Source organism: Neopelma chrysocephalum, unplaced genomic scaffold (genome assembly GCF_003984885.1).
Source record: "Neopelma chrysocephalum unplaced genomic scaffold, ASM398488v2 Primary Assembly neopelma1_61c, whole genome shotgun sequence".
In the NCBI taxonomy this organism is placed as follows: domain Eukaryota; kingdom Metazoa; phylum Chordata; class Aves; order Passeriformes; family Pipridae; genus Neopelma; species Neopelma chrysocephalum.
The window spans coordinates 387,476-415,024 of record NW_020897718.1 but is presented as its reverse complement, the minus strand read 5'-3'; the positions used below and the strand labels follow the sequence as shown (position 1 = coordinate 415,024).

At 37.4% G+C, this 27,549-nt stretch overlaps 1 protein-coding gene across 8 annotated transcripts in view; it reads right to left on the bottom strand.

The window, feature by feature from the left end:
• Positions 1-27,549, bottom strand: part of LTBP1 (latent transforming growth factor beta binding protein 1) — a 196,044-nt gene that overhangs the window by 101,468 nt on the left and 67,027 nt on the right. For 7 of the 8 annotated variants that reach the window (XM_027682061.1, XM_027682064.1, XM_027682063.1 and 4 more), the window contains exons 5-6: positions 22,465-22,632; positions 1,290-1,514 (exon numbers count right to left, since the gene is read on the bottom strand). In XM_027682061.1, the coding sequence (XP_027537862.1) occupies positions 1,290-1,514; positions 22,465-22,632 (393 nt within the window). Of the gene's footprint in view, positions 1-1,289; positions 1,515-22,464; positions 22,758-27,549 lie in introns of those variants that run through there. The other variant, XM_027682068.1, reaches the window with a different exon arrangement.

Below are 27,549 nucleotides of genomic sequence, written 5' to 3'. Positions count from 1 at the left end.
AAAAATTTGGTTTTTATGGTCCACCATATTGTCTAAAATTATTTCATCTGTAATTACATAGGCACAGAAATATATTGCTGCTCTGCTAAATGTTTAGGTAATTATAGTCTCTTCTTCTGACCGAGCAGATATTCAAAAGTACTTGTAAAATATTGCATTTCCAGGATACTGTCAACACTTCCTTCACAGCTATGTCACTTTCTGAAAACAGAATTACTACATTAGATTATATTTATCACAAACATATAAATAGTTTGGCTTGTTTTAGCAAAGTTATTCAGGAACTAGTTGCCAGCAACTGAGCCTCCTCACATCTCTACCTATTTATTTTGCTTTTATTCAGAGGTACCAACCTTAGAGAGCTAATTGTAAAATTATCCTTGACAAAAAAAAAAAAAAGAGAGAAAAAAATCAAGCTGACTATTCAAACAAACAAACAAACTTCACATTATTTCATTTGTTGTGAATCTGAGTTGCAGGGGTCACTCCATATAGACAGGATCCCACTCAGATAAAATGCTACCCACTGTCATAGGACATACAAGAGACAAATTCAACACTTCTCTTCAAAGTCATCAGAACGTGTCACCTCACCAAAAAAGTACTAAGGAAAACAGAATCTGAAGCTGAATGAACTTTCTTTGGGCAATAATTTGATTAATGTGATTGATTTCCTTGTTTCTTATCTTCTGCCTTCTTCACAGCATTAGCAGTACGAAAACCTTACCCTTTTTTAAATTATATTTTTTTTGACCTGGAAAGAATGTTCTATTTAACTGAATCATATCACGGCCTACCTACACTAAAAAGTTCAGCACAAAATTAACTTATAGGACTCTGCCAAATTATATAAGATTAACATGGATTGTATTTTTAGTTTTATTTTAGATTTAAATTTCTGTTATGTTGAAAAGCATTGTCTCTTCCCTCCATTAGTAACCATGGAATGACCTGCAACTCTCTAGGTATACTGCAATTTGCGGACTCTGCTCAGCCACAACCATTATCTTCTTGAACAGGTCTACACTTCCAGAAGAAACCCCCTTGACTCTGCAATCTGTATTAAATTGCACCGTAAGGCAAAGTAAATTTACTTAAAAACTCTTTTCAATACCACTATTATTTCTTAGTGCTTTGGTCATTGAGCAAAATATGTTCCAGCCATTCTGGTGAGCTCATGATTTAAGTTGTGGTGTCAATCTCCAATACATGTAGCTGTATCACTATTGTTACTGGCTGAATACCCAAAAGTAGTTAAAGGAAAAAATATTTAACAAGGAAGAAGTTACCTTTTACACCTTGTTGTCCAGACATTGTCAGTGGTAAAGTATGAGTAGAATGGATAACTTGTGATCCTACAGCCTTGTTCACCTGTTGCGGTTGATGGTAGTGTTTTGGAGAACTGTCAGTCTGCACAGGGATCTGACAAAGTTTACCAGTGTAATTAGGAGGGCACTGGCATTTATCTCTAGAACTACACTGGCCTCCATTCATACATGGAAGATGGCAAATCACTGAAACAAAAACAGAAAGAAAAATTTTGTTAATGATTTTAACTTTAGTATTATCTGACCACATACCACAGAAAAGTTGAGGAGGAAAGGAATAGGGCTGGAGGCCTTCGTTCTTCTGACATCTGAGGAATGACTATCCATCTTTTAGTTGCCTTGTGGTAGAACCATTTCTCTTCCCCTCCTTGAGACTTCTATCTGGTTTTCACCTTCCTTTCATCACAAACCCTCCTTTTGAACTCTGCCTTGTTCTCATCTTCTCTGCATGTCAAATAACATTCTTCCCTTAGCTATCCCAGCTATTTTATTTCACTATGCTATTAAGCAAGACACTAAATTAATATGGTGCCTGGCTACACCTCTTATTCACACTTCAGTACAGGTACTCTTACTTTGTCAGCCTCCCATTTCTGAAAATCCTGGACCACTTACATTTCCCTGGAAGACTAGGAAAAAACTCATCACAGTGTAGACAGTACTAGGGACAAATTTTCCACTTTCACTTTAAGCCTTGGCTGTTCTCTAGAAAACTATTTCTCACTGAGTATCTGAATTTTTGTTTAACATTTCTCTCTCAGATAAAAGAAGCTAATTTGCAACCACCCATGAAGATCATAAAAATATCAAGAGATTCTACTCAAGTGATTTCAGAAAAAAATTCCAAAGAACTAAAATATAAAGACTCCAATATAAAGACAAGGGTAATTACTTCTGTGCCAGCTAGCACTTGCACATCTACACCAATATGAATTATGAGATGAAACATAAAAAATGTCAACATCAAATGAAAACTATTTCTTAACTCAGAGATACAAACAGTAATAGGCATGGTTCAGTACTTTCTAAAAATATGATGTAGGACTTTATAATGAATCACAATCTAGCTGAGCTGTCAGCATTTTCAAGAACTAAATGATGTGAAAACAACAGGAAAAATACCGTAAGTTTTTGTTCAAGACAAAGTAAGGTCATTTTTTCAGAAATCATATATTACTTGAGAAATAACATAGAGTATCCATTTGTCAGATTTAAGATAAAGTCTGCCTTTTGAGAATAAATTAATTAAAATATTTACAGTAATCATGGCATTTTGCTGGATTGGTATTGCTTGGTCTATAGTGAATTATCACAAAACTGAGAAACTGTAGATAATGCAAGGTAATTAAGAACCTAGTGCTCATTATTCCAAGTGCTGTTACCTTTGGACAACCACAGACTATTACTAGTGTGAATACCGTAGAAGGTCAGTATTGGAAAAGGAACCTGTGTGTTGTGTGTCACAAGAAGACAAAGTAAGACACTCAGCAGCCCAAGGAGTTCCAACCTAGCTGCGTAATTCCCTTGGCCCAGGAAGTGTGCTCAAGAAACAGCACAATCAACCTGGCCCATCACACATGGTGCCTGATTGCTAGATAAGGCCACGAACAAATGTAAACAGTCAGAATTGTTTTTCCAATGTGCTCTGCAAATGTATATTTAATATTTTTCTTCTCTTATCTCGTATTTTAAATTCATATAAACTGACTGAAAGTACTTCAAGCTGTAGGACTGTGCTAGCAGGCCTTGTTGATGCTGGAAGGCTATCCATGCCAGCACAAGCCTCACTTTTTTGGGTCCCAATCCATGTTGGGACTTTATCTAAGTGTATAAAAAATGTCCTTACAGAACTGCTGTTACTTCAGGGCAAAATGAAGGGGGGTCAACCCCAGAAGTAACTAAAGCATGACAGCTCTCTCTCGCTTGCTCGCTCTCTCTCTGGTACCATTTCTTCCTGAGCAGCCACAAACAAGCGGATGCGCTGTAGTGGAGATAACATAAAAAGAATTTCAGTACTTTTAAAGATGTGCCTGAGCAAGGTTGAACACTAAGGTGTTTTTTCTGCAAAAGTAACATCACATAATGAAACAGTGCAAAATAGCATTAAGGGGGGAGCAGTTCAGTGTTTGAATGAAGTGCATTGAAACGAAGGCAAACAGAAATAGTCTCACTGTGGAATTCATTGAGTGCAAGAAGTCTAACCCCTAGATTTTCTTCCCACCCTCTCCAGCCTCAAGGCAACAAGGTAACGCGCAAAATACATATTTTAAACAATATAAATATACCCACTATTTCCACCAAAAATAAATTAGTTTCTTCTGACCTCCTGTTCCAATAAAGCAGTTGGTATCTAGAGGGCCAAGTTGTGTAGGTATCTCTGCATTACAGGGCACTCTTCAGGCATTCCTCTCCTGCAGTAGTCCACTGGGTATTGCATGAATGGACATGCTTAAAGCAAAAAGTTTGTGCTAAAAATACTGAAAGGAAGATGCCAATAGAAAAGAGTGTGTTCATTCCCTTTTCATAACTGGCAAACAGTTGTGTGGATATTCACACAAATAACTTGTGCAAATAAGTGCAAACGAATAACTCCAAAAGGTCTAGTATGAGGTAAATATTAAAGAATTTTTAATGCCTCAGTATTTACACATAACAGGAAATAAAAATTCCAAGCTGCCCACATTAACATGTGGTAAAAATCACTCAGTCAACTGATACTGATTTACATCTCTTGAAGGTCTGGCCTGTATGAGGAATGAACTTTCAATGAGAATACATGAAATCTATTCTGAGAATATAAAATTCTGTAATAAAAATTTTAAATTCTGAAATATACAATTGTAAGTTAAATTCAGCCATGTAAAAACAAATAGGATGTAATCTCCAGGCTAAACTGGACAATTTCAAATGGCAAATATTACAAGAACTTAAAAAAAAAAAAAAGCTAACCAAAACACAACCCCCCCAAACAAACAAACACCACCCACACTGAAATAAAATTTCTGCTAATTTTAAATAGATGTAAGCAGCACACACACTTCTTGTGTTATTTCCTCAGGTAGTTTATGGCCAGGAGAAGGGGCTACATAACGGGTGCTGGAAATCACAGGCACACAACTTCACTAGAGCTGGAATTACATACAGACCATTTAAGAAAAGTGAGCTGGAGGAGGGTAAGCCTCCGAAAAAGCAAAGGAAGGAAACTTTACTTTTCCTTGACAAGGGTCTGGGAACCTCAGTTTAGTAAAGACCAAGGAGCCCTGGGGAAAGGACCATTTAAGATAGGAACAGAATATAAAGCCAGGGTATGTTTGAACAGCTCAACCTCTGACGTGAGATTTTGCTTTGTTTTGTCTTGTCATTGAGGTTAAAGGACTTAAACAGAACAGCAGAATACTGCCAGAGGCATAAGGGACATTCCTGACAAAAAACAGACCCATGTGCTGAGAGAGACCATTAGAAGATGCTGGGTTTGCACATATGTTCACAACCAGCATTCAGACAAAGTGCACTGGTTCTCACTTGGCTGTTGTCATTTCCTCTGAAAAGGAAAAAAGAGGAAATAAAAATACCCATTATGGTGCAAAACACTCTAGCTGCTTAGAGCCTGACAAAAATGTGAAGACAGGTCACATAAGATGAGAAGAAATTTCAGTTCATGTGTGGGTATCTTACAGATAAAGCAAAGAAAGTATTAATGGATCTAAGAAAGGCAACAAATTCCTCATTTGGGTCTGCTGTAAGCTAAGTCTGTCAATGGTCTCTTAAGGAGCAGCCAATAAATGACTGAACAAACTTAATTATTTTTTACCATAAATGAACATACATCCTTTAGAAATGTGGAGACAGGTTTAAAGAAATACAAACATTTTAAGTATTCTTTCCATTATTGGGAATTTAATTGGCAAGCTTTGATTTCTCTGGCACCCAAAAGCCTTAGCTCTTTTCAGTCTGGCACAGCTTGGTGGGTATCGCTGTTTGAAATGAGCCAAGCAGAGAAGGCACATCAAGAAGCCCCACAAGGAGTCTCTGAAAGGCTCAAGGCATAGAAAAAGAACATTTGCAAGATGAACTCCAATAAAGCTGCCACAGCTACAGGTTGGAAACACAAGAACAGGGCATGAAATCATCAACAAAACAGCTAAGAAACCACTGATACACAGTTTGTCCATGTAATTACATAATCTAATTTGTTTTTGATACTCAAACAACCTTGAACATTGAACAGCTCCAGATAAATTAATTTAATCAAGTCCAAATGGTTTCATATAATCAAAACAATGTGTAACAAAACAAATTCCAAGCACCTAAATCCTCCTAATTCCTAATAAATAGCCCATGCTTACCCAAACAAGCCCTTAGGATGGATGGAAACTCCCTTCCTGTAACAATGTTTGAGAAAGTTAAGAAAGTGTTTTGAAATGTTCCTCATCTGACTCTCCAAATTCCTTTTCTTTTACACCTCAGGGAACACAAAACTTTCCGTCCCACTTTCCCTCACCACTCTTTGCCTTTTCTACTTACATGCTATCAGCTATTGAAGTGTAACACTATTCACAATTACGTCAACAGGCTCTCCGAGGAAAACCCTGAACTGCTCATTTATATTACAGTATTTCCATTGGATGCATCACAAAGAGCAGATTAATTTTGTCTATGAGTACCACAGTTATCCAGCATTACTACATACCCCACAGCTGTTAGGGCATCTTTCATCCATCCTGTTACTTAGTACACCAAAAGTGCAGGGACTAGTACACAGTTCTACCCAACACAAAATTTTCACAGGAAAGCAGGGATGGCATTCACTGAGTGGAAGCAACACTCTTGTAAATACAGTGCTTCTAAACACCACAAATTTTAGGTAAAAGTTGAAAACCAGAGGTGCCGCATATAGGTCTGTGCAATCGCTCTAAATTTAGTTCTTTCTAATTGCAGAAGCTCTAACAATAACTCACAAAAGGTACAGAGGCATGAACTACACTAATGATGCTATCCTCCCGTTTAGACTCTTCCCTACATCTTACCTGTTGCCCCTTAACTTTCTAATTGATTCATCCTAAATTATTTTCTCTTCAGATTCGTGGTTGTAATTCAGAAGTGTTAGGTAAAGATGTGGCAAATTAAAAAAATTCATTATTTGGTTATTTTAGCAACATTAAGACAACCTTGATATTACAAACTTGTGCTCAGGGAAGTAAAGGGAAGAAGAAATCTTTAAGTGGTCTTAATAATATTATATTATTATTCATCCTAACATTTGTATTTTGACAACTTTTAACATAAACATTCTATTGCAATAACAAAATACAATTTTAAAAAGTAAATCTGATGGCAAGGGCTCCAGCAGCAGGCTCAGAGAAAATCAAGAGAGTTAGCCACAAAGAACAGTCCTGAAAGAAGTTTAACACTTCTAAAATATTATCAAGCTTTTCTGCATATAAATATTGTTTTCTGTATGCAAAATTATTTTCTTACATTTGCACTGTCAGCATTATTTTTTTAAAAAATGACAACACCAGGGGTAAAAATGCAGAACAATAACATCTCTCAGGAATACATATAACCACTTATTATTAACATCTTACACTCACACAAAACAGTATTAATGCTAAACTGCATTTCAGGAGTCATTTTGCTGGTTTGCAATTGAGTGCACATGACATTTCAAGAGTGTTAACATTAAAGACATAAGCAAACATCAGAGTCCAAGGATGAACTCAATAATGAACTCTAGAGCAAGAGATTGAATCACATTCAAGTAATGACAACTGTCTTTACTCTGCTCTAGCCCAACCACAACCACACCTGACCCTGTAAAGAAAACCAATGCAGCAGGTTGCATCTAAAAATCCCAGAGTAAGGAGATGTCTGTACATGACACATATAGATGTACACACCTTCCTTTATATTATATTGATCCTTTTCTTTATCTAAAAACTACTAACAAGGATACTTGAGTCTTTGAATGTTTTTTGGATTTTTTTTTTCTGTAAAGAGGACCCTAAACTTCTACACATTATGAGAATATGGTGCTTTTTAAAATGTATTGCTTAAGGGAGAATGCAAAATGTCCTACAGTTGCATCTCTCATATTACGACACAACAGATGAAATACCCAATTTCAGTGTGAGGAATCCAGGCAAAACAATTAAGGGGGAAAGAGTCTTAGCCTCAGTCTCTTGCCAGTGGTGTAACACAGCGTTTGCTTGCCAATTTTCGAGGACATACCACACCTGGGCCCTTTCTGAGATGGACTAAACATTGCTGAGGTTGAGATTCTAGTTTCCTTTACTTCAAAGGCTCAGTAATGTAAACAGAAGACTACTTAGATATATCTTGCAGTGTGTGAAATTGATAAATATTTTAGAAATCTAGTTTTTGTTGATCCAACATGGATTTATCTTTTTAAAGGAGAGGAAAGAACATATTATCCTTTTCACAAAGTACGAAATTTCATCCTTTCAGCCCCTTTGTTAGGATCACTACCTTGAATTTAACAGTTCTCATGTACTAGATGATACCTATGTCTACTTTAAACCATCTCTAACCAGTATTTCTAGTTACTAACATTCCAGAAACTAATCAGGCATTTCTGTATAATGCACATATGTGAGACAGATTGGTTCTACACACAAAGCAAACAGCTACTGAATCCTTCTGCTTTTATTCTAGTAATTTTATAAATGTATCTGTCTTATCTGCCATACCCACAACTGGATTTCTTCTCATACAATATTTAATGTTTATCCTGAAATATTTTTCTGTGAATCCTTTAGCTATCCCTACCAACTTTCTATATTTAATAACTTTTAGTCTATACTTATCACTATTTCCCCACTTCCACTTGTCATCAGTGATCTCACTGTATCCCACCCATCTTTACAAAATTATGTCTTCCTTCTTGCTTGCTGAACCATGACTGAACGCTTTGAAAAGTAATTCCCATCTTTTCACACTTTTTTTTCCCCCTGATCAATTCTACTTTTAATCTTTGATCATCAAAAAATCCTTACTGAAGAGAAATCACATGGCCCATGGTAATCTCACGAGGTTTAACAAGACCAAGTGTAAGGTGCTGCACCTGGGTCGGGGCAACCAAGAGGGACTCTGAGGTGCTTATGGATGAGAGGCTGGACATGAGCCGGCAATGTCCTCTCACAGCCCAGAAAGCCAATTGTGTCGTGGGCTGCATCAAAAGAACCACAGCCAGCAGGTCAAGGGAGGTGATTGTTCCCCCCTACTCCTCTCTTGTGAGACCCCACCTGGAGTACTGCATCCAGCTCTGGAGTCCCCAAAACAGGAAGGACCTGAGAGATCGATCTGGAATTGAGCCTTGAGAAGAAAAGGCTTCAGGATGACCTAATTGCAGCCTTCTACTTCCTAAAGGGAGCCTACAAGAAAGATGGAGAGGGCCTTTTTACAAGGGCATGTAGTGACAGGGCAAGAGGGAATGGCTTCAAACTGAGAGTAGGTTCAGATTAGATATTAGCAAGAAATTCTTCACTGTGAGAGTGGTGAGACACTGGAACAGGGTGCTCAGAGAAGCTGTGGATGCCCCACCCCTGGAAGTGTTCAAGGCCAGGTTGGATGGGGCTTTGAGCAACCTGGTCTAGTGGAAGGTGTCCCTGTAGGGGAATGGAACTAAACAGTCTTTAAGGTCCCTTCCAACCTAAGCCATTCTATGATTCTATGATACATGAAGACTTGGAGAAAAATGCAGGTAGCTTTGAGGACTGGATTCAAAGCGCTGTTGTTAGCTTGAATCTAGTCTCGTGACTGAACTTGGTAGAGTCAAACCATGTAAATATCTTAAATCCTAATTGAAGGAATGTCTGTGATGCTACTTAATGCAGTACTACATGGAAATTATCAAGCAGAAGAACGCATCACAACCTCAGATCACCTACATATTCAGGAATTTTACATTTCATATCTCCCAACAGCAAACTTTCAATTTAAAAGTCATTCTCTAACTCAGCTGGTAAGTACAGGCTGTGCTTCTGGGAGGATCATTATCTCCATGAGTAACTGAGCTTTATGTGATCTGCTGAAAGGCTGTCTAATTATTATCATCACTTAATGGCAGTGTCAATTCACTGTAAATAAGGTGCAGTAAGTATAACAAATTAAGTATACACTAGAAAAGAATAACTGTTCACTTAGGAAAAAAGGGGGAGGGATGCTGTCTTCATTGAGAATGGAAAGCTGTGAGATCCCACACAAGGAAAAACAGAATCAAACACGTATTGCCTTAGTTCTCTGTGTCTGTATTTATAGCAAGTTGACCAAATTTCTAAATCTCCATTGCCTCTAACATAAGTTTCAACATACATGCTAACATTTTAGCTGTCTCAGTCTACATGCACATCCCTCTATGTCCCAGTTTTTCAATATAAAACAATACCAACAGCAGGGTATCATTCATTCTGTAATGGAGAATACAGTGACAGCTGTGGGAGATCCCAATACTGACAACTGGGGAACAAGTTCAGACCATAAAGGACAAGGTTGCAATACAATTTACAGAAATATATATTTGTTGAGTGAGCATCATGATCAGCAAGAAATCCAGACTGAAGATGGACAAGATAATTTCACAATTTAAAACTCCGTTTTAAACTCAGTACTTTAAAACACCTCAGGAAGAAAAATTGTGTTGGCAACTTGAAGAGTCACACAAAGCCAACCAAGAGACATCTGTATGGCCCCATACCTCATTGTGGGTTTCAAGGGGATTGGAGTCTCACAGGACCTGTATCACATCCTTCCAAACTCATGTGGTAGGCCAGCTATCCTCAGACATGTAAAATGCAACCATAGGCCTGTGTACAGGTGACTGAAATAGCATCATGTCACCAACAGCTGCCAAAAAACCTCCCAGTGTTACAGTGTGGAAAGAATAGGATGGCTGAAAAACAGTCTTAGAATATTCAAATGCTATCAGAAAAATAAAATGCAAGCTCTGGCATGGAAAATGGCCTAAAGCTGTGGTTACTCAGTATAGAAAGGGTACAGCAAAAATTATGGTAGTTGCAAAATGATTGACAGGAGGATTCTGACTCACTAAGAGGCACGATGCTCAGTCCCTCTTTGCTTAATCTGCTTCTAACATTCTCAATATCAGAGATGATTCAGACACTATTTTTACAGGCAAGGAGACAGAGTGTTAAGGAGTCATCTGACTCACTCCTACCCTAATCATAGTTGGCAAATCTATTATTTTATTAGAGCTCACCCTGATATACTGAGTATAACACTACAGTTAGGCTTAGAATCAGCATACTAAGAAAAAACCCCAACCCACCCAGTTACTGTTTATCAGGAAATAATGCATTATAAATGGCCAATATCAGATCCTTGATAATTATGCTAACACATACAGAAAAGCTACTTCAGACATTTGTTCAGATTTCTGGTGTAGTGATATTAATTTTCCTCTTTGTGCAAGACAAATGCAGCTGAAATAAAGTAACTAGGGAAAGCTGGCTTTGAAAGTGTAACAAATTAGCACACATCTTTAAAACAATTTCCTGCAGAATACAAAACAAATAGATTGCAAAATACCTTGCTGCGGTATAAGGACTTTATAGGTATTAATTTAAGCAGTCCTGAATAACTTATTGCCATTGTGAAAGTGGGAACACTGAAATCAAGGCGCCCAGCATCTGATGAAAACTAACCCTTCCTGTGTTCCCAGGGCTTTCAAGACTTACCCTTTTTGTATAATGTTTTACGTGCTTTAGCATGTGTAATGCTAACAAACATGAGTTAATGTTGTAACACACTCATTTTCAATAAAACAAGAATTCAACAGAAGGACAGGTAACAATGAAGAGCAGGCATCTTTATTGCTACAGGATCCTTCCAGACTACTTTTCCTTCAGGTGTTAGCTGAGCAGCATTACCCACCTTAAAGGGCAACAGGATTAAATAGTAACTTGACCATAATGACACTAGGCTGTCATTGCTTATGCACTGTTATAATCTGATGAAGTCACTGATTCTCTGCTCTGACACCATTCTCTTATTAGGCTGTTTCCAAAAACGTACTGGACTCTTGCATGGAGTAACACCCAGTAGTGTAAGACAGAGAAAGCTGTTCCTAGACATCTAACTACTTGATTACCGTAAGACAACACAGAAAAATGTTCTGAGAAACATTTCAGTGATTGGGTAAGCCTCTGCCATGCAAAGGCTCTGAAGACCACAGAAGCAGCAAGTTGACACTGGCTAGGGACATCAGCACCCTCACCATTTCTGGCAACTGAATAACAGATATTCAAGCTGATGTGCTGGTTTTGGCTTCACAGTGGCTAGTATGGGACTATGTTGTGGATTTCTGCTGAATGCACTGTTGATAATACAGAGATGGTTTTGTTACTGCTGACCAGTGCTTACACAGAGCCAAGGCCTTTTTTGCTCTTCGTACTTCCACACTGGCAAGAAGACTGAGGTTGCACAGAAAACTGGGAGGAGATACAGCTGGGACAGGTGACCCAAACTGACCAAAAGCATATTCCGTATCATGTGACATCGTGCGACATCATGCTCAGTATTTAAAGTGGGGGGAAGAAGGAGGAAGTGGGGGGACCTTCAAAGTGATGGTGTTTATCTTCCCAAGTAACCATTACGTGTGATAGGGCCCTGATCTCCTGGAGACAGCTGAACACCTGCCTGCCCATGGGAAGCAGTGAATTAATTTCTTGTTTTACTTCACTTGTGTGCACATCTTTTGCTTTCTCTATTAAACTGTCTTCATCTCAACCCATAAGTTTTCCATCTTTTACCCTTCCAATTCTCTCCCTGATCCTGCTGGTGAGGGAGGGAGTGAGTGGATGCGTGGTAATTGGTTGCTGGCTGGGGTTAAACCAGAACTGCTGAGATTCATCACATTTAACCTTTTATGCCTCCTTAAGCCATATAAGTTGAGAATGTTGCTACCTGAGGTTTCCTACTCTCTCAGGGAAGAGAAGCTTACCCAGCAGGCCATTCAGGACATCCACAGGCCAACCTGCCACATGGGTGGCATTTCTCATGTGTCTTATCACCAACTACTAGGCTCCTGACTGAGGTACCTCAGTCTGATTTGGTGACTGAGATGAACTCCCAAACTTAGATCCAAATGGTCTATAAACACTGATCCACTGCATGCTGCCATACCACAAGACATCCTCCAATAACAGATTTATGTTTAGAATAGAAAAAGCCACAAAAACTACAGTCATCACAAAAATTTCCAAACATCAGGGGACTGCTCTCTGATTACTGTAACATTACCACAGTGCTCATTTTGGTGTGAAAAAGTTTACAAGAAGAATAAAGTAGAAATAGACTCTTTCAAGTGGATATTCATTAACAAATAATAGCTCATAATCCAGACCACCCTGGAATAGTTAAAAAACTTGAAAAACATAGGCTATCTATGATTTTCTGGCACTGGTTGCATCACAAGCAATTGGAAAGTTTTCTAGGGAGTTGACAGAATATGAGGATTGGGGAGGATATTATTCAGAGTTTGAGTAATAAATTAGATCATCGGAGACCAGTGAAATGCAAGAGACTCAAATCCTGGAGTTCTGAAGGAGGAAAGGAGCAGAGTCGCTGCTTGTGAGTAGGAAGGATAAAGGTTACTCTGTAGAGAATGTACAGTTGGAAATCCATAAGAAACCACACAACTTCACCACTCGTGGCGGTTCTTATAACAACACACAATAGATGTATAAATTGTTGCACAAGCTGAGTAAACCTAAAATACAGTCAATGCTCTGCCTGCTCATGGCCATTTCCAAGCAATTTAACCATGCACCCAACTCCCCCGAGTTGTGTACAACCTCACTGACAAGCTTCACACCATAGTGTTGTACCCAGCCCTGTCTGCTGAAATGTGTGCAAGTACAAAAAAAAAAAAATCCCTTTCACCCCTTGCCACGACAGGCTTTCTATGTAACTCTGATTAGATAGAAAAAGGTGTTCTAGCAACTACACATATAGAATTGTGCTGGTTTTGGCTGGAGTGGAGTGGCTAGTATGAGGTTGTGTTTTGGATTTGTGCTGAACACAGGGTCGATAATATAGAGATGTTTTTGTTATGGCTAAGCAGGGCTTACACAGAGGCAAGGCCTTTTCTGCTTTTTGTACTGCTATGCTGTCAAGGAAGTTGGGGGTGCATGGGAGGTTAGGAGGAGGCACAGCTAGGACAGGTGACCCCAACTGACCAAAGGGGTATTCCAGACCATATGACATCATTCTCAGTATATAAAAGTGGGAGGAAGAAGGAGGAAGGGGGAGAGGTTTGGAGTGATTAAGGTTGTTCCCAAGTAACCTTTGTGCATGATGGAGCCCTGCTCTCCTGGAGATGGCTGAACACCTGCCTGCCCACAGGAAGCAGTGAATTGATTCCTTGTTTTGCTTTGCTTGTTTGTGTGGCTTTTGCTTTTCCCATTAAACTGTCTTTATTTCAACCCATAAGGTTTCTAGTTTTTACCCCTCTGATTCTCTCCCTAGTCCTGCTTGTGGGGGAGTGAGCAACTGGCTGTGTGGGGCTTGGCTGCTGGCTGGGGTTAAACCATGACATGCATCTAACACAACAGGCTGCATTTAATATAATCAAATGATAAGTAAGAGAGACACGAAGGACCGTACCAACTGCAAAAAGGTAATACTACAGCTTATGCTATGAAGCTGGTCTCCCCTGGTTACCTATACCAGCAGTTTCCAAAGCAGACAGTGTGCAAGACAATCTACCTGGATGCTGGAAAAAATATGCTTTGTACCATTAATAAATAAAATAAATTTTCAAAACAGAGTTTACTTATCTTTATCTCATCCATTTTACTTTCTATTTTGTATATGGTTTATGATGCAGATGATATAGAGATCACATAGAGATGATATATACAGTAGTAGATTTATAGAATTTAGAAATATACATATATTATGGGTGTATGTTCAAAAATATTTTACCAATAGGGATGTGCAATCAAAAAAATTTGGAGACCACTGCCCTATGCAACCTATGGATAGAGGCAGTCTCTCTCAGGGAGAAGTCAAAGAACTCATTCCTAAATTATGAGATGAAAATTTGCTGAAAGTTCTCCTAAGCTTGAAATATCTGAACAATACAAAATATAGAAATTTCATTTAATAGCTCAGTTTATCATCTTTAAATTAAACTGAAGATGCAACCAAATGGCAAATCAACGAAGTATTTGGCTGAATAAAACAGAGATGAGAAATAGTCTGACTGGGTTTCTTAAAACTCAACTCTCTTCCTGTCCAATCAGTAAATATCAAATTTTCTTTTTATTTATTGAATGTCCCTAAAGACTTTGCAAGAAGTTTGTAAAAAAAAAAAAAAAAAGAAGTTTACAGTTCCCATAGACTTCAACCTGATTCCCATTAACAAATCCCTGGTTGAAAATTCAGTTCCCCTTTTTTAACAGTTTTTATGGATATTTTATGGATACATAGAAAACCCAAAGAACTTAAATGTATGCATAATGAAGACAGAGTCCATGTTCCAAAAGAAAGATCCAGAAATCTCAGGGCCTTTACACTAAAAAACAGGCCTCTCAATTTACAGTGATGCTCAAATCTAAGAACCAATTATAGGTGGAATGGATAGATGAAAGTTACATGGGCTACATGGTACAGTGACTGGGGAATTCTCTGGAGCAGAATACACCAAAAAAGAATAAACAGTAGAGAGGCTGAATGGGGAAAGACTGTGATCAGTAGAGTAGCTTGCTTCCTTCTGATTGTGCTGTGTCCAGAAGGACACATTAAATACAAACGCATTTGCTAAGAAATCTATCCACGATAAATATCATATTTTAAACAGTAGAGAAATTTTTCAGACTCTTTCTTCTGTACTTGCATAATTCAAAGGCAACTTTCTTTCTTAAGCCAAAGTGGGCATATACTTGGTCTTCAGTGAGGTATGTGCAAAGACATTTAGTTTAGTAATAACAAAATTATAGCTGTACAAGGTGGTGTGTTTATTTGAATATGCAACAATGTAATCACTCAAATAAATGCACTCTTAATTCTCTTTTTACAGTACTTCAAGTCAGATGAACATAAACTAAGCCCTATAAATTAAAACCATATACAGTAAAATAAAACATTATGCATTTTAACTTTGTGTTCTGTTTTGCTTTAACTTTGAGGGAAACATACTCCATGTGTTTTTGAATGGCTGCAGGTGTGGATTTTGTACCATTTCCATTTGTGGTTTTTCCTATGACTGCACATCCAAAAACTGTGTTCTCTGTAATATACAGTTTGGGGAGTACTTTGAGAGTAGATGGACTTTTGCTTCACAGTGATGGCCTGAAGCCCTTGAGGTGAGCAAGGGAGTGGAAATGAGCTGCTAACAGGCTTGTCTAATTTCAACTTCATTAAAATCATCTGACAGAACAATCTCTTTTCTTTAAATTATCATCTGGCCCCCATTAGAATCAGAGGTAAAGATGTCAATTTAGAATAATTATTTTAAGATTATGAAGAAAGAGCTCATAGATGCTGTAAGCATCTATGGTAGAAACCAGAACTATTTGTTGATGACAAGTACCAATAAATACAAGGGGGAAAGAAATCATTCCTTCTTAACAGATGTGGATATCAATGGCAACAAAATCCTTAAAATACAATTTTTCTTTGTAATTTGAGTATTGATGACCCATAACCGAAAATGCATTAAAACCCTGAGTGTTGCTCAGACTACAGAATGGTACATTTACATTGCAGGGTAGAATTTTAGACCACTAGTAGTTCAGATTAGGAAAGCCTATACTGAACTACTGGGACCGTAAGTAAATTATTAATTCATTCTGCTGTGTGTTCAAATTTATTTATAGAACAAAGGGAGACTGGAAAAAAAGGAATGTCTTTTAAACTGATGCTTATAAGTGGTTTCTCAAAAATCATTTTGCATAGGCCTCTGAAGCTGGGAAATACCTTTTTCCCCAGTATCTTCTATAATTTGTAATAATAGTCCCACCATTATTTGTCCTTCTTTCAATTTTAGCCTCTCAGTTCACTATCTGAGGAAAAATACTTGGCCTTCATTTTGCTACAGCTGTTACAATGCTGCTGCATGAAAAAATATTTCTAGCATGGTCATCATTTATACAGATTAAATTTCAAATTACCAGATAAAGCAGTGGATAAATTCTAATGTCCTGATCCTTTTCTTAGCTTTTTTCTCTGAGGCATACATACTCTGACAGACTGACCAACTTCCTTGACTACTGTTTCAAGAAGTTTAAAAAGTTACTCTTTTAGCCAAGTTGTCCAAGAATTCTGAAATTTTCAAGTGTCTGCCAGTGTCTGTTAAAAGAAACAATATTTCATCTGGCAGCAAAAAAACCCCATAAACCAACAAAGCCTGACAGGGCACAAATTATAACTACTGCAGGAACAGTAGAAACAAAGCTTTTACCAAATAAGGCTACAAGGTAGCCACCACAGAGACAGTAAAAGGACAAAACTGATAACACTGAACAAATCACAAGGTTCTTACATCGTAACTTCTTCAGACTGTCAAGTTCAAGTGCAAAACTCAAGGACATTTCAAAGTAAGACTTCACTCTTAGCCACAGAGAATACACTACTAAAAACAGACTGTGAACTATCATATGCTGTTCTTGAGCTAAGTAGTTGTTCCAGAAATAAGCTTCTCATCAATTAGGTTGTCTGATGGAACATAATCAAGATGAAAACAAAAGCATTAAAAAGAAAAATCAGTTCTCTGTTATGTTACCAAAATGAATAAAAAAAAAAATCTCTGCATGACATTTGTTACCAATTATTTTTAATCCTCTGTTTGAAAAGCTACATATACATCTGCTAAGTCTCAGATGAAGCCATAGGAATAGTAACTTTGTAACTTTGCTGGGGCACAAGTTACATAGGTCATATATGATGGGTTATCTACTCAGGCTGACACCATTGACCAAGTAGCAAACACCACTTCAAAAGAGAAAAAAAAGCATCTCTTCTAACATTCTAGCAACTCTTACTAAACCTAGTATAACAAAACAAAGAGTAAAATATAATGGGTAGAAAACTGAACAGTGTATACCTAGCAAGCTGCCAAAAGAGACTGACTGTAAATTCTCAAAAATCCACACAAATACTTGCAAAAGCTGTTGGTCTTTTATATGTCTTCATGTGTCATCAAATTCACCTTTCAATACTATTTACAAAATGCCTTTTCATCAAAATGATACTGAAAAATCTTCCTCAAATATCATAGTCTTAGAGTTCATCTTCAGTGTAGTAGGATATGTGTAGTATATATAATTTGGAGCAAAGAAATAACTTTATTACATACCAAATTGTATCAAGAAAACACCATTCATTGCCCTTGGATTTCCTGTCATATGCAAACTAAAGCAAAATGTAGCTGGATGGCTTGGCAACAGGTTGGCTTGCTTACAGGTAATTGCCATTTTTAACCAGCACAACTCTTTGATAAGACCTAAAAAGTGCTTGAATAAAAAGAAATGTTAACTCCTACAGCATTGATAGTAATTCGTGATCACATCTCAATAAAATTCAGAAACTCAATTAACTTTTTGTGAGACAACTGATTTAAATTTTCACAGTTCTAAATAATTATGCTCTCTAGAATCTCTCCTGGAGAGGAAATTCCACTAGAATAATAGTTACATAGTGAGTCATTTTACTAAATTTCCTTTGAATAACCTATTGTTTTTAAATACTTTCTTCAAAAAATTTTAAAAATTTTCTTTCATTACTTTCAACAGAAGTCCAAATAAAATTTGAGCAAAATGTTTCTGCTGCTTCTTGGAAGTTTTTGTCTATATGTAACTGGAAACTTCTGAACAGTCTCAATTATCTAAAAACATTTATACAGAGCGAACATAGTAAAATGGGAAAAAATTTGATAGAAAATTAAAATAGGAAAAGTGCCAAAATTCAAGAAGCAACATAATTTGAGCATTATTGCAACAGAATATGCAGATCACTGTGATCTGTGCTGAAAGTTTCAAAATTTATGATTAAATATGAAGGACCAGATAGATTTTAACTTAGGACACCATGTTCACTTGGAGAGGGAGAAGGCTCTGGGGAGACCTTATAGCAGCCTTCCAGCGTCTTAAAGGGGCCTACAAGAGAGCTGAAGAGGGTCTTTTCACAAGGGCATGTAGTGATAGGACAGGGGGAATGGCTCTAAACTGACAGAGGGTAGGTTTAGATTTGATATTAGAAAGGAAGTCTTTACTGTGACAGTGGTGAGATGTGGAACAGGCTGCCCAGGGCTGTGGATGCCCCATGGCTGGCAGTGTTCAGGGCCAGGCTGGATGGGTCTTTGAGTAACCTGGTCTAGTGGAAGGTGTCCCTGACCACAGCAGGGGGGTTGGAATTACGTGATCCCTAAGGTCCCTTCCAACTCAAACCATTCCGTAATTCTATGATTCTGTTTCCTTGTTTGACACACATACTGTCAAGTGCTCAGACACGGAATTCCTACAGAAAGATATGCACTTTCACTGAATAACATGCAACTTTAATTTGTCATTTTTAACTGTTTGAATGAACTGGTTTAAAAGAGATGCAGGGTTGCAAATGAACAGTGAATATAAACCTAAGTATTAAATGGCTTCCTTTACTAAGTTCTGTCATTCCAGTTCAATGAATGAGGCAGGGATCCTATGGAAAAAACAAAATGTGAATCTCTAATTAAATACACATACACAATAGTGAAAAATACAGAAGAGCATGAAAACATTACTTTGGGCATTTACTAATCCCTTACTGCTTCATTTTACAGTAAAAAATTAGTCACTGTCCTCCCACTCCTTACAGAAAGAAAATTCATTTCAAAATTGGAATGTGGAATAATTTTGAGGAGAAACAGGACACATCACTGAGTAACTTCAACAGCAAAAGAGACAGAAACCGCATGTGTTATTCTATTTGCAGCCTTTCCTATGCACACATATCAACCCTGTTTTACAAGCCTCTGCAGATATATCAGGACTGAAATACCATACAAACTGCACATGCATCAATCCAATAGAATAATGAGAATCATCTATTCAGCAAAAGTTTTCACTCAGATTAAATGCTTTCTTCTCTAAGCCAATGAAATATTGGAGGTTGGTTAGTTTAACTGTGCAACATATCCCATTCACAAAATGAAATGGCAAAAAACTCCAAAGTTTCACTGAAGCAGCCTGGCAATCAAGGAGATCCTTCCTTTTAAATACCAAGCTTTCATCACCTTCAACTGCAACACTAGGAGATATCCTTGAAAAGAGCCAAAAACCTCAGCTACCTGAAAAGCAGCATTTCCCCCAGTCTGCCCCTTGTTGTGTTTTTTTTGTTCTTAATGGCTTATCCGTATCTTATAAAATTTTCAGAAAACAGGATTTGTTCCTTGCCTGGACTCACTGGTACCAAGCTTCAGCTGAAACGACAAACTCAGCACATTTTAAAAATCTGAAATAGCCCATGCAAAAGCTTGAGGAGCTTCAGTACAGGTATGACAACTTATTTTTCTCTGAAAATAAAAGTAAGTGTTTACAAAGTTCAGCACAAAGTTTATTTTAATCAAAAAAATGTAGTCTGGTTCATTAATAGAAATAATAGATTATTAAGAACAAAGCAAAGTGATGTCTAACTTAATCTGTCATCAGAGAAGCTAAATTCAATCTTGTGTACTAGAATGCTATTCCTGCTACAGAAATGCCTTTAAAACTAAAAAACCAAAAGCAGTTTCTTAATTTCCTCACTCACAGTAGGTATCTACTATTAGTAATAGCAGTTAGTTTTCCAAATAGGGCATGTGACTATCTTTTCTGGTTTTAGGAAGAACAATACTTCTTAAAAAGCATACTGAAAAAGTGCTGTCCCTTGCTTTAAATATGCATTTTCTGACATGACATTCTGTTTCATGGTTGCACTTTTAAATGTCAAACGATCCAAATAAGAGTTTCCGTGCACTTTGGATAAACAGTAAATAAAGAAGTTTAGAACAGAGACTTAAAAGCAAAAAGCACAAGTAAAATATAATACAAATGTTAAATATATAACCAAAGTTAAGCATCTGCAAAGACCCAAATTACTTCTGCTTCATGTATCAGGAGACATGTATCAGGACAAGCCTAAGCTAATGAGAAGCACTAGTTAGAGAGCAGATATAAAAAATTATTCCAGTAGTATATATATTAATCCTTGATTCAAAAACCCCTGAAAATCTGTGGACAGTGAAAGCACTCAATCTACAGGTGTAGGATCTCTCTTCTCCAGCTGTTATGACATTACACAGCATTTTTAACTGGAGACTCTTGAAGTCTCAGTTCAGACGTCTTTCTTATTCTTCTGTGAAAATGGCAACACTTAGAACTGTGGTGAACCCTTTTTTGTCTTTTAAAGATAATAGGGAAGATAGATGGCTGCAGGCAGATTAAAAATCCTTATTCGTGTGTAGCACCTTGTTTTTATACATTTTTAAACATAACACTCCCTTATCTTTTCACTGAATACTATTATAGACTGCTTTTGTTGAATATTTCTAGCAGCCCATTGTACACAGTGCATCACGAGCTGCATGGCCTGAGGCCAGGCAGGAAGGTGTGGAACACGTCTTCACAGGTCCATTTCCACTCTCCAAGTTTTCAAGTATTTGAGAGAAGGTCATGTTACAGCACAGATTTACATAGCAGACAAATTACATGACTGCCTGTTCTCAGCATTTCATAATTTCAACAGAAAAATTAGGTCAAATGAAAAGGGAGAAGAATAACCCTATCCTTTCACAGTAGTCAGAAAATTAAACAAAAAAACTTACTTACCTGTTGTTCTTGCCAAAACAGGTAAAAATTCTGTATTGGCAGTAAACACAAATTTAAAGTATTTGATTTACCATTCCATTACAAAATCCTTTCTTTTTTAATGCCCCCAAACAACCATAAACAAACCCAAAAATTTGCTGTATTGCAGCAAACCAAAAACATTGATTTTACTATCAGTCCAAAACATGCACCCTTTCACAAACATGCATATTATCAAGGAATGCATTGGTAACTTCAAGGGTTTCACACACAGTCTGACAGTCTAGTAGGAGTGTTAAAAGAGGGAACTGCTCTTTGTATCATCTGTCTGGACAAAAAGAATAATAATTTGGAACGGCTTCCCCACCACCACCCTCAGAGCATAAAATTTAGTGCATTTTAAAAAGGGCAATATTGGCCAGCCCCGGCACTGCCTGCACATTATGTTTATACGAGACAGAGACTAAAATTACAATGTTCATATTTTCAGGATAATGACAAAATACCTTCCAAGAACAGTTAAGGATATCATAATGTAAAACAAATTTAGCAGTGTTTAGGTATGTATCCATATATCAGTATTTCCCTTAGCTTACAAGACTAATACTTGCACACAAATTCCTATGTAGCGTACAGTTAAAATATGCTAATCATTACCCTAGATAGCTTTCAGGATTTGTTTCAACACAGTCAAGCAGTTACAGGGTTTAGTCTGGCATACTGTTGATACTTTTCTTGAGCAAGCAGAAAGAATAAACAGTAACAAAGAAATTACTGACTTCAGTAACTTTAATTAGACTTAACATTATTTCAGTTTTTAAAAATGCCAAATATGAAATCTGATTTACTTTCAGCAGAAAGAGAAACTTTTAAGCTGATGCATATTTAAAAAGGATTGTAGTTTTAAGGAATTGCTGAACAAATTTTTGAAGCCAAATTCACTGCGTTAGCTAGATTTTATGTGCATTTGATACCTATTCAACAAGTAAAAAAGTGGAAACAACTTTTTGTGGAATCTGTCATTTTCTCTATTTACTAACACAGAGGGATGAATTTTACCAAAAGCTTCAGCTTAGCATGTTGCAGCCCTGCAGCTGAAAATTCAGATGAAAAATATGGGAGCTTTTTTTCTTCTGAGACAAAAGGAACTCTTGGGAACATTTCCGAAGGATACCAGAAAGCTTGTCTAACATACAATGGTTCCTACTCAGCACAGCCCTCCAAACAAAGAGTAACAGAGGCACAACTGGTATTAATAACAAAACATCTCCTCCCTCTGTTAGTCAAGAGAGGACAGCTAAGGACAAATACAGTTTCAGAGTACTTACCTACTCGGAAGTTAGTGGCTGTCAGAGTGTCAGCAGCATGGCCATTTTCACTGATGAGGGTGGTTGTATTTCCCTTCTCACAGTTGTTCTGACAGTTGCCTTTGATGCAAGTCACTTTACAGATGCTGGGTGTAAAGACCACCTTGATGCGACCAGTGTGATTTCCCACTGTCAGCGGAGGCAAAGAAAAAAGAAAAAGCAAACAGATCACTTTGGTATCCATTGATTTCCTTCAAAAAGTTTTTGGGAAAAAAAAAAAAGACGCGGGGGGGGAAGGCGACAGGTCTACAGGAGGAGGGCAGTCTGCAGTGCTCTCTCTCATAGATCTCCAGTGGTGTCTCTGAAACAGGAGTAGGAAGCTTAGCAAACAGAACTCCGGGATCCGCTCCAAAACCACATTTAAAGTCAAGTCACTGGAGTGGGATTAGTAATCACAATGCTGCACTTTATTCACAGGCAGACAAAGAGCAATACCAAGGGCATGACAGCTTAAATAGCCAACTCTGACAGGCAGATGTAATGTAAAGAGGTTGGCTGTGCACCTAGAGGTGAATAAACTCTTGTGTACTCCTACATACTTTTCCTGTTTCTGCACTTATTAAGTCACTATTTGTAGCTCGACCCCTGGAAATGTTTTAGGCATGCGGCATGTCTGAAAACATCTGTCTCAAATCTCCTGGCACCCCAGCCCGAAGTGGTCAAACCTTGTGACGCAGCTGCCTGGACCCATTTTTTCTTCACAGTTTTTTGGCACTATTTTTCCACAAGGATTTACATACTATAGACTGAGCTTTGCTGTCAGCCTTCGTTTAAGTAATAAATAGCTCAGAGAAAAGGGTGAGGAAGTATCAGTGCTTTAAAATACTGAGATCAAACATAAAAAAGAGCATCTAGTCATTTTTTCATATACTTCCTCACAGTCATTTTAAAAACTTGAATATAATAATGACTGCACAAACACTAACTTTTAAATTAAGCTAATTAGAAGAATTTCTTGTTACAGAATTATATTTAAAATCAGATGTATTTGATTTTACATCTAACAGCTGAAGACAAAAAAGATATTAAAACTGCTCATTAGGAAAATTAGGAAAAAGCACAAATTCCATTTGCAATTATTTAAAAAGAAAACAGTTTTTCCTCTACACACTTCCTAATAAATTCAACAAGTTCTTGTAAATATATCATAGCGTCTTTGTGGAAACTATTAATAAATACTTTCATATCAAACCTAACAATGCCAAGAAATGATGCAGAGAAAGAGAAGAATCTCCTTCCTCATGTCATAAAAATAAAAGTTGCTGGATAGTTGCCTAACCTAGTTTATGAAATACCCTCTGGACAAACATTTTTTGAAAATCTCAAGAAAATTAGGAAAAACTTCCCACTTCAAAAGAATATAAAGCTTTCTTATTTCTGGCTCTTCATAAACAAATAAATTAAAACAATTGTGCCAAATGTTTTGTCTACAGTAAAGGCATTCCTCTATTTGAACAGCAGCTGTAGTACATATGCTTCTACCTTATTCTGCCTTAACAATCGTTAGAAAAAGCAGAGCCCAGACAGACACAGGAATAAAATATTTCAATTAAAGGTCAATATTGTGATTTTAGTGGATTTAGAAGATACTTTGGTTTCTTGCATGCCAAGCGTTTCTTACAAAAATTAATATGCCTTTACCAATAAACAGATATAAGTGACTTGTGAACTGCTGAGGGTAGAACTTCTAAGCTTTGCTTTTGTTAACCACAGCTTCACAAGCAATATCACCATCTTTGTATTTTATTTGCAAAGTTTATATATATATTTTCCAAGAAAAGAGTCCATTTTATATTTTATATTTTCAGATGTTTTAGCAATATTTTTCCTTTAGGATGTGATCTAATTAAAAAAACATGGTTAAGTTGAGTCACAAAAGTCAGTCCTGCCTACACTGTAGAAACCAGTATTGGGGGACCTAGATAAGTTTTCCAGCTTAGCTAAAAAGAAAATAATTTGGCTTTGTCAGTGCTGGAAGTGAAGAAAATGCAGAGCTCAATATGTGAGCAAATACTGAAAGTGGATGGAGGTCACGTGGTTTGTGTTGCCATGGCATCGGGGAGGAACGTTGAGGCCGCGTGGTTTCATTCTTCTACCTGACACCCAGAAATGTTTTGTACAAACCACAAAGAATGGAAGGTTTGACCATAGTCCCACCCACAGGACTTTGCACAATAGTGGTTAATAAGGTATAAAAAGTATCTCAGTTTTCTATCTAACTAAGGGATGACAATTCAACATGAAAATGTAGGTACAGATCAACAGGTTAGTTGTCCCCACCTTCCCCAGAAGGGACATCTTTTGGTAAGCCTCGCATCCTCAGCTACACTGAGTGTTGACGCAGGATATTAAGCTTGTGATTGCGATGGTATTGTTCGTGCTATATATAGCTACTCTGAGGTTAACGCATTTATCACCAGCAACCCAAAAGAACCATCTGCAAATGTTGCATTCAATACATCGTACTATTCATGAATCCAACTGGTTCTTTTGAATGTGACTGGGCCTACAGTGCAAAGACTATTCATGCACCTGGTGTCCAGCCCAGCCCACAGTTATGTTTTTTAAATAGTCAGTAAGTCAGTATAGATGAAACTAAACAATGACTTAATTCTCCTCCACAGTATTCTGTACTATGGTGTTAAGTGCAGAGCTGCAGCAAATCTTGGGTATAATGTTCATAATAACAACAACAATTATCACAGTTTAGATTTTACCAGAAAAACCTGTAGCAAAAGTATTTTAATGGAAGAGATGCCTTAGTATGAGACTCAATGGAAATTGTAAAGTTTGCCTTTCAATCCTTTCGGATGAGGAAACATTAGTATCTAAGTTTGGGAATAACAGCAGTTGAACTGTAGTTTCACTAACGCTGATCAGTATCTAAAGAGCTAAAGAATAACCATGAAAGAACACTTAAATGCAGCTTTTCAGGAAAGAAGTCTTAAGAAGAACATAGTACAAGCCCTAGTCCCTACAAATATTCAATCATTATTCAGCAAAGTTTTTCACAGAATATCCTGAGTTGGAAGGGACCCACACAAAGACAGATTACAACTCCTGGCACTGCAAAGGATGACACCAAGAATCACATGTGCCTGAGAGCATTGTCCAAACACTTCTGAACTCTGTCAGGCTTGGTACTGTGATCACTTTCCTGCAGAGCCTGTTCCGATGCCCATCCACCCTCTGGGTGAAAAATTTCTTTCTAATATCCAACCTAAACCTCCCCTGACACAGCTTCAGGCCATTCCCTCAGGTCCTGTCACTGGTTACCACAGAGAAGAGATCAGTGCCTGCCCCTCCTCTTCCCCTCACAAGGAAGTTATCAACTGCAATGAGGTGTCCCCTCAGACTCCTCTAGGCTGAACAGACCAAGTGACCTCAGCCACTATTCACACAGGTTCCCCTCAAACCTTTCACCATCTTTGTCGCCCTCCTTTGGATGCTCTCTAATACTTTTACAGGCTTCTTATATTGTGGCATCCAAAACTGCATTGAAGAGCACTGGCCCGAGAATGGAGCTCTATAGAAATCCTTTTGCCAGCTTGACATAATCCCATTTACTATAACCCTTTGTGCCCAACCTGTCAGTCAGTTTTTCACCCATCACAGGAGGTATGCTACTTATTTTGCTATAAAACACATTTAATTCTCAGATATTTTGGTTTTGGTAGTTGCAAAGAGATAGAAATAAGACAGCTTTATATTCTTTAGATGTGGGAAGATTTTCTCGATCCTTCTTAGATTTATGAAAACTCTAATGACACTTATTTTCTTCTCCTTGGCTAGCAGGTCACATCTTTTAACTTCAATTCGTCTGGAGACATTTAGGAAGCATACAAATGATGGCCCCTGAAGTGAAAACTGACCAGCGTATGAGGTGGTGATGTTATTATCATTCTTCTCTGCAGTTGCACCTAAGTAGACAGCACTATTCTCACAAATTCTGAAGTTTAGAGACCTTAACAGTGAGCTTAATATACCCAAATTCAAACTGAAAACAGACCACAAACCCTTTTCCTGAAAGGAAGCTTTTAGCAGGAACTGCAAGTTTAGACTCTTGGACTTCCTTGAATCTTCTCCCTTTCTTCCCTTCTGTATTTGGGTTTTTTTTCTCCCTCTTCTCCAAAGGGGAAAATTTAATTCTAAATGAGAAATTATATATTTCAATATCTCTTAGCTGATTTTGCAGTATTAATGTTAAAACCCACAATTTTGTGCTAGAAAAAGACCATTACTGCTATAGCCTTGACCTCTTGACTTCAGACTAGCTCATATTAAAGGACAGTGCAATTTTAGGGAAGCATACAGATTATTTTCCTCTTTAAACTCTAGAACCTTTACTGATGATGCCACTGTGACATAGACATGACAAAATGTGCAACTTAGATTATCTCAAATTCATTTCTGGAAAAAAAATGATGGTGCTACAGCAACACACCTGGGATAATTTCTATATATATACATATATACATAAAAGAGAGAGAGACAGAAATTTATCATAACTTCAAGACCAATTTTAAACATGTGGAAATGAAACACCTCACTATGCTCTTAAGTATAACACCAGACTGAAGAAATAAAAAAATGAGAGCAGATAAATAAATGAGCCTAATGAAAGACTACAAAAGTAGAAGATACAAACATCAAATAAATGGCAAAGCTACTTAAAAAAATGGTAGAACTGGAGATAAACTCAGACTGCTGTTTTAATAAAGACAGGATAATCAAGATTATTAATACTGGATAAAGCTTCATCCCAAATCTAGGCAGTAAACACACAATGAGGATACTCAGCCAACAGTGCCATCATCCTGCCTCAGTCCAGGCTCACTTAAACTTACGAACTCCATGATACATTTGTCAAAAGAGATCAGCGGAAGAATGTACCCATAATTTCCAAAATCTGTGAAATTCTTGAGCCAGATTAAAAGAAGAAAGATGTCTGGCTAAAGTGATGAGATTTTAGTCAAAAGTTGGCACCATATATATGTGATTTTCTTTCCATCTCCTTAAGTCACTATGATATAATATCATGAACAC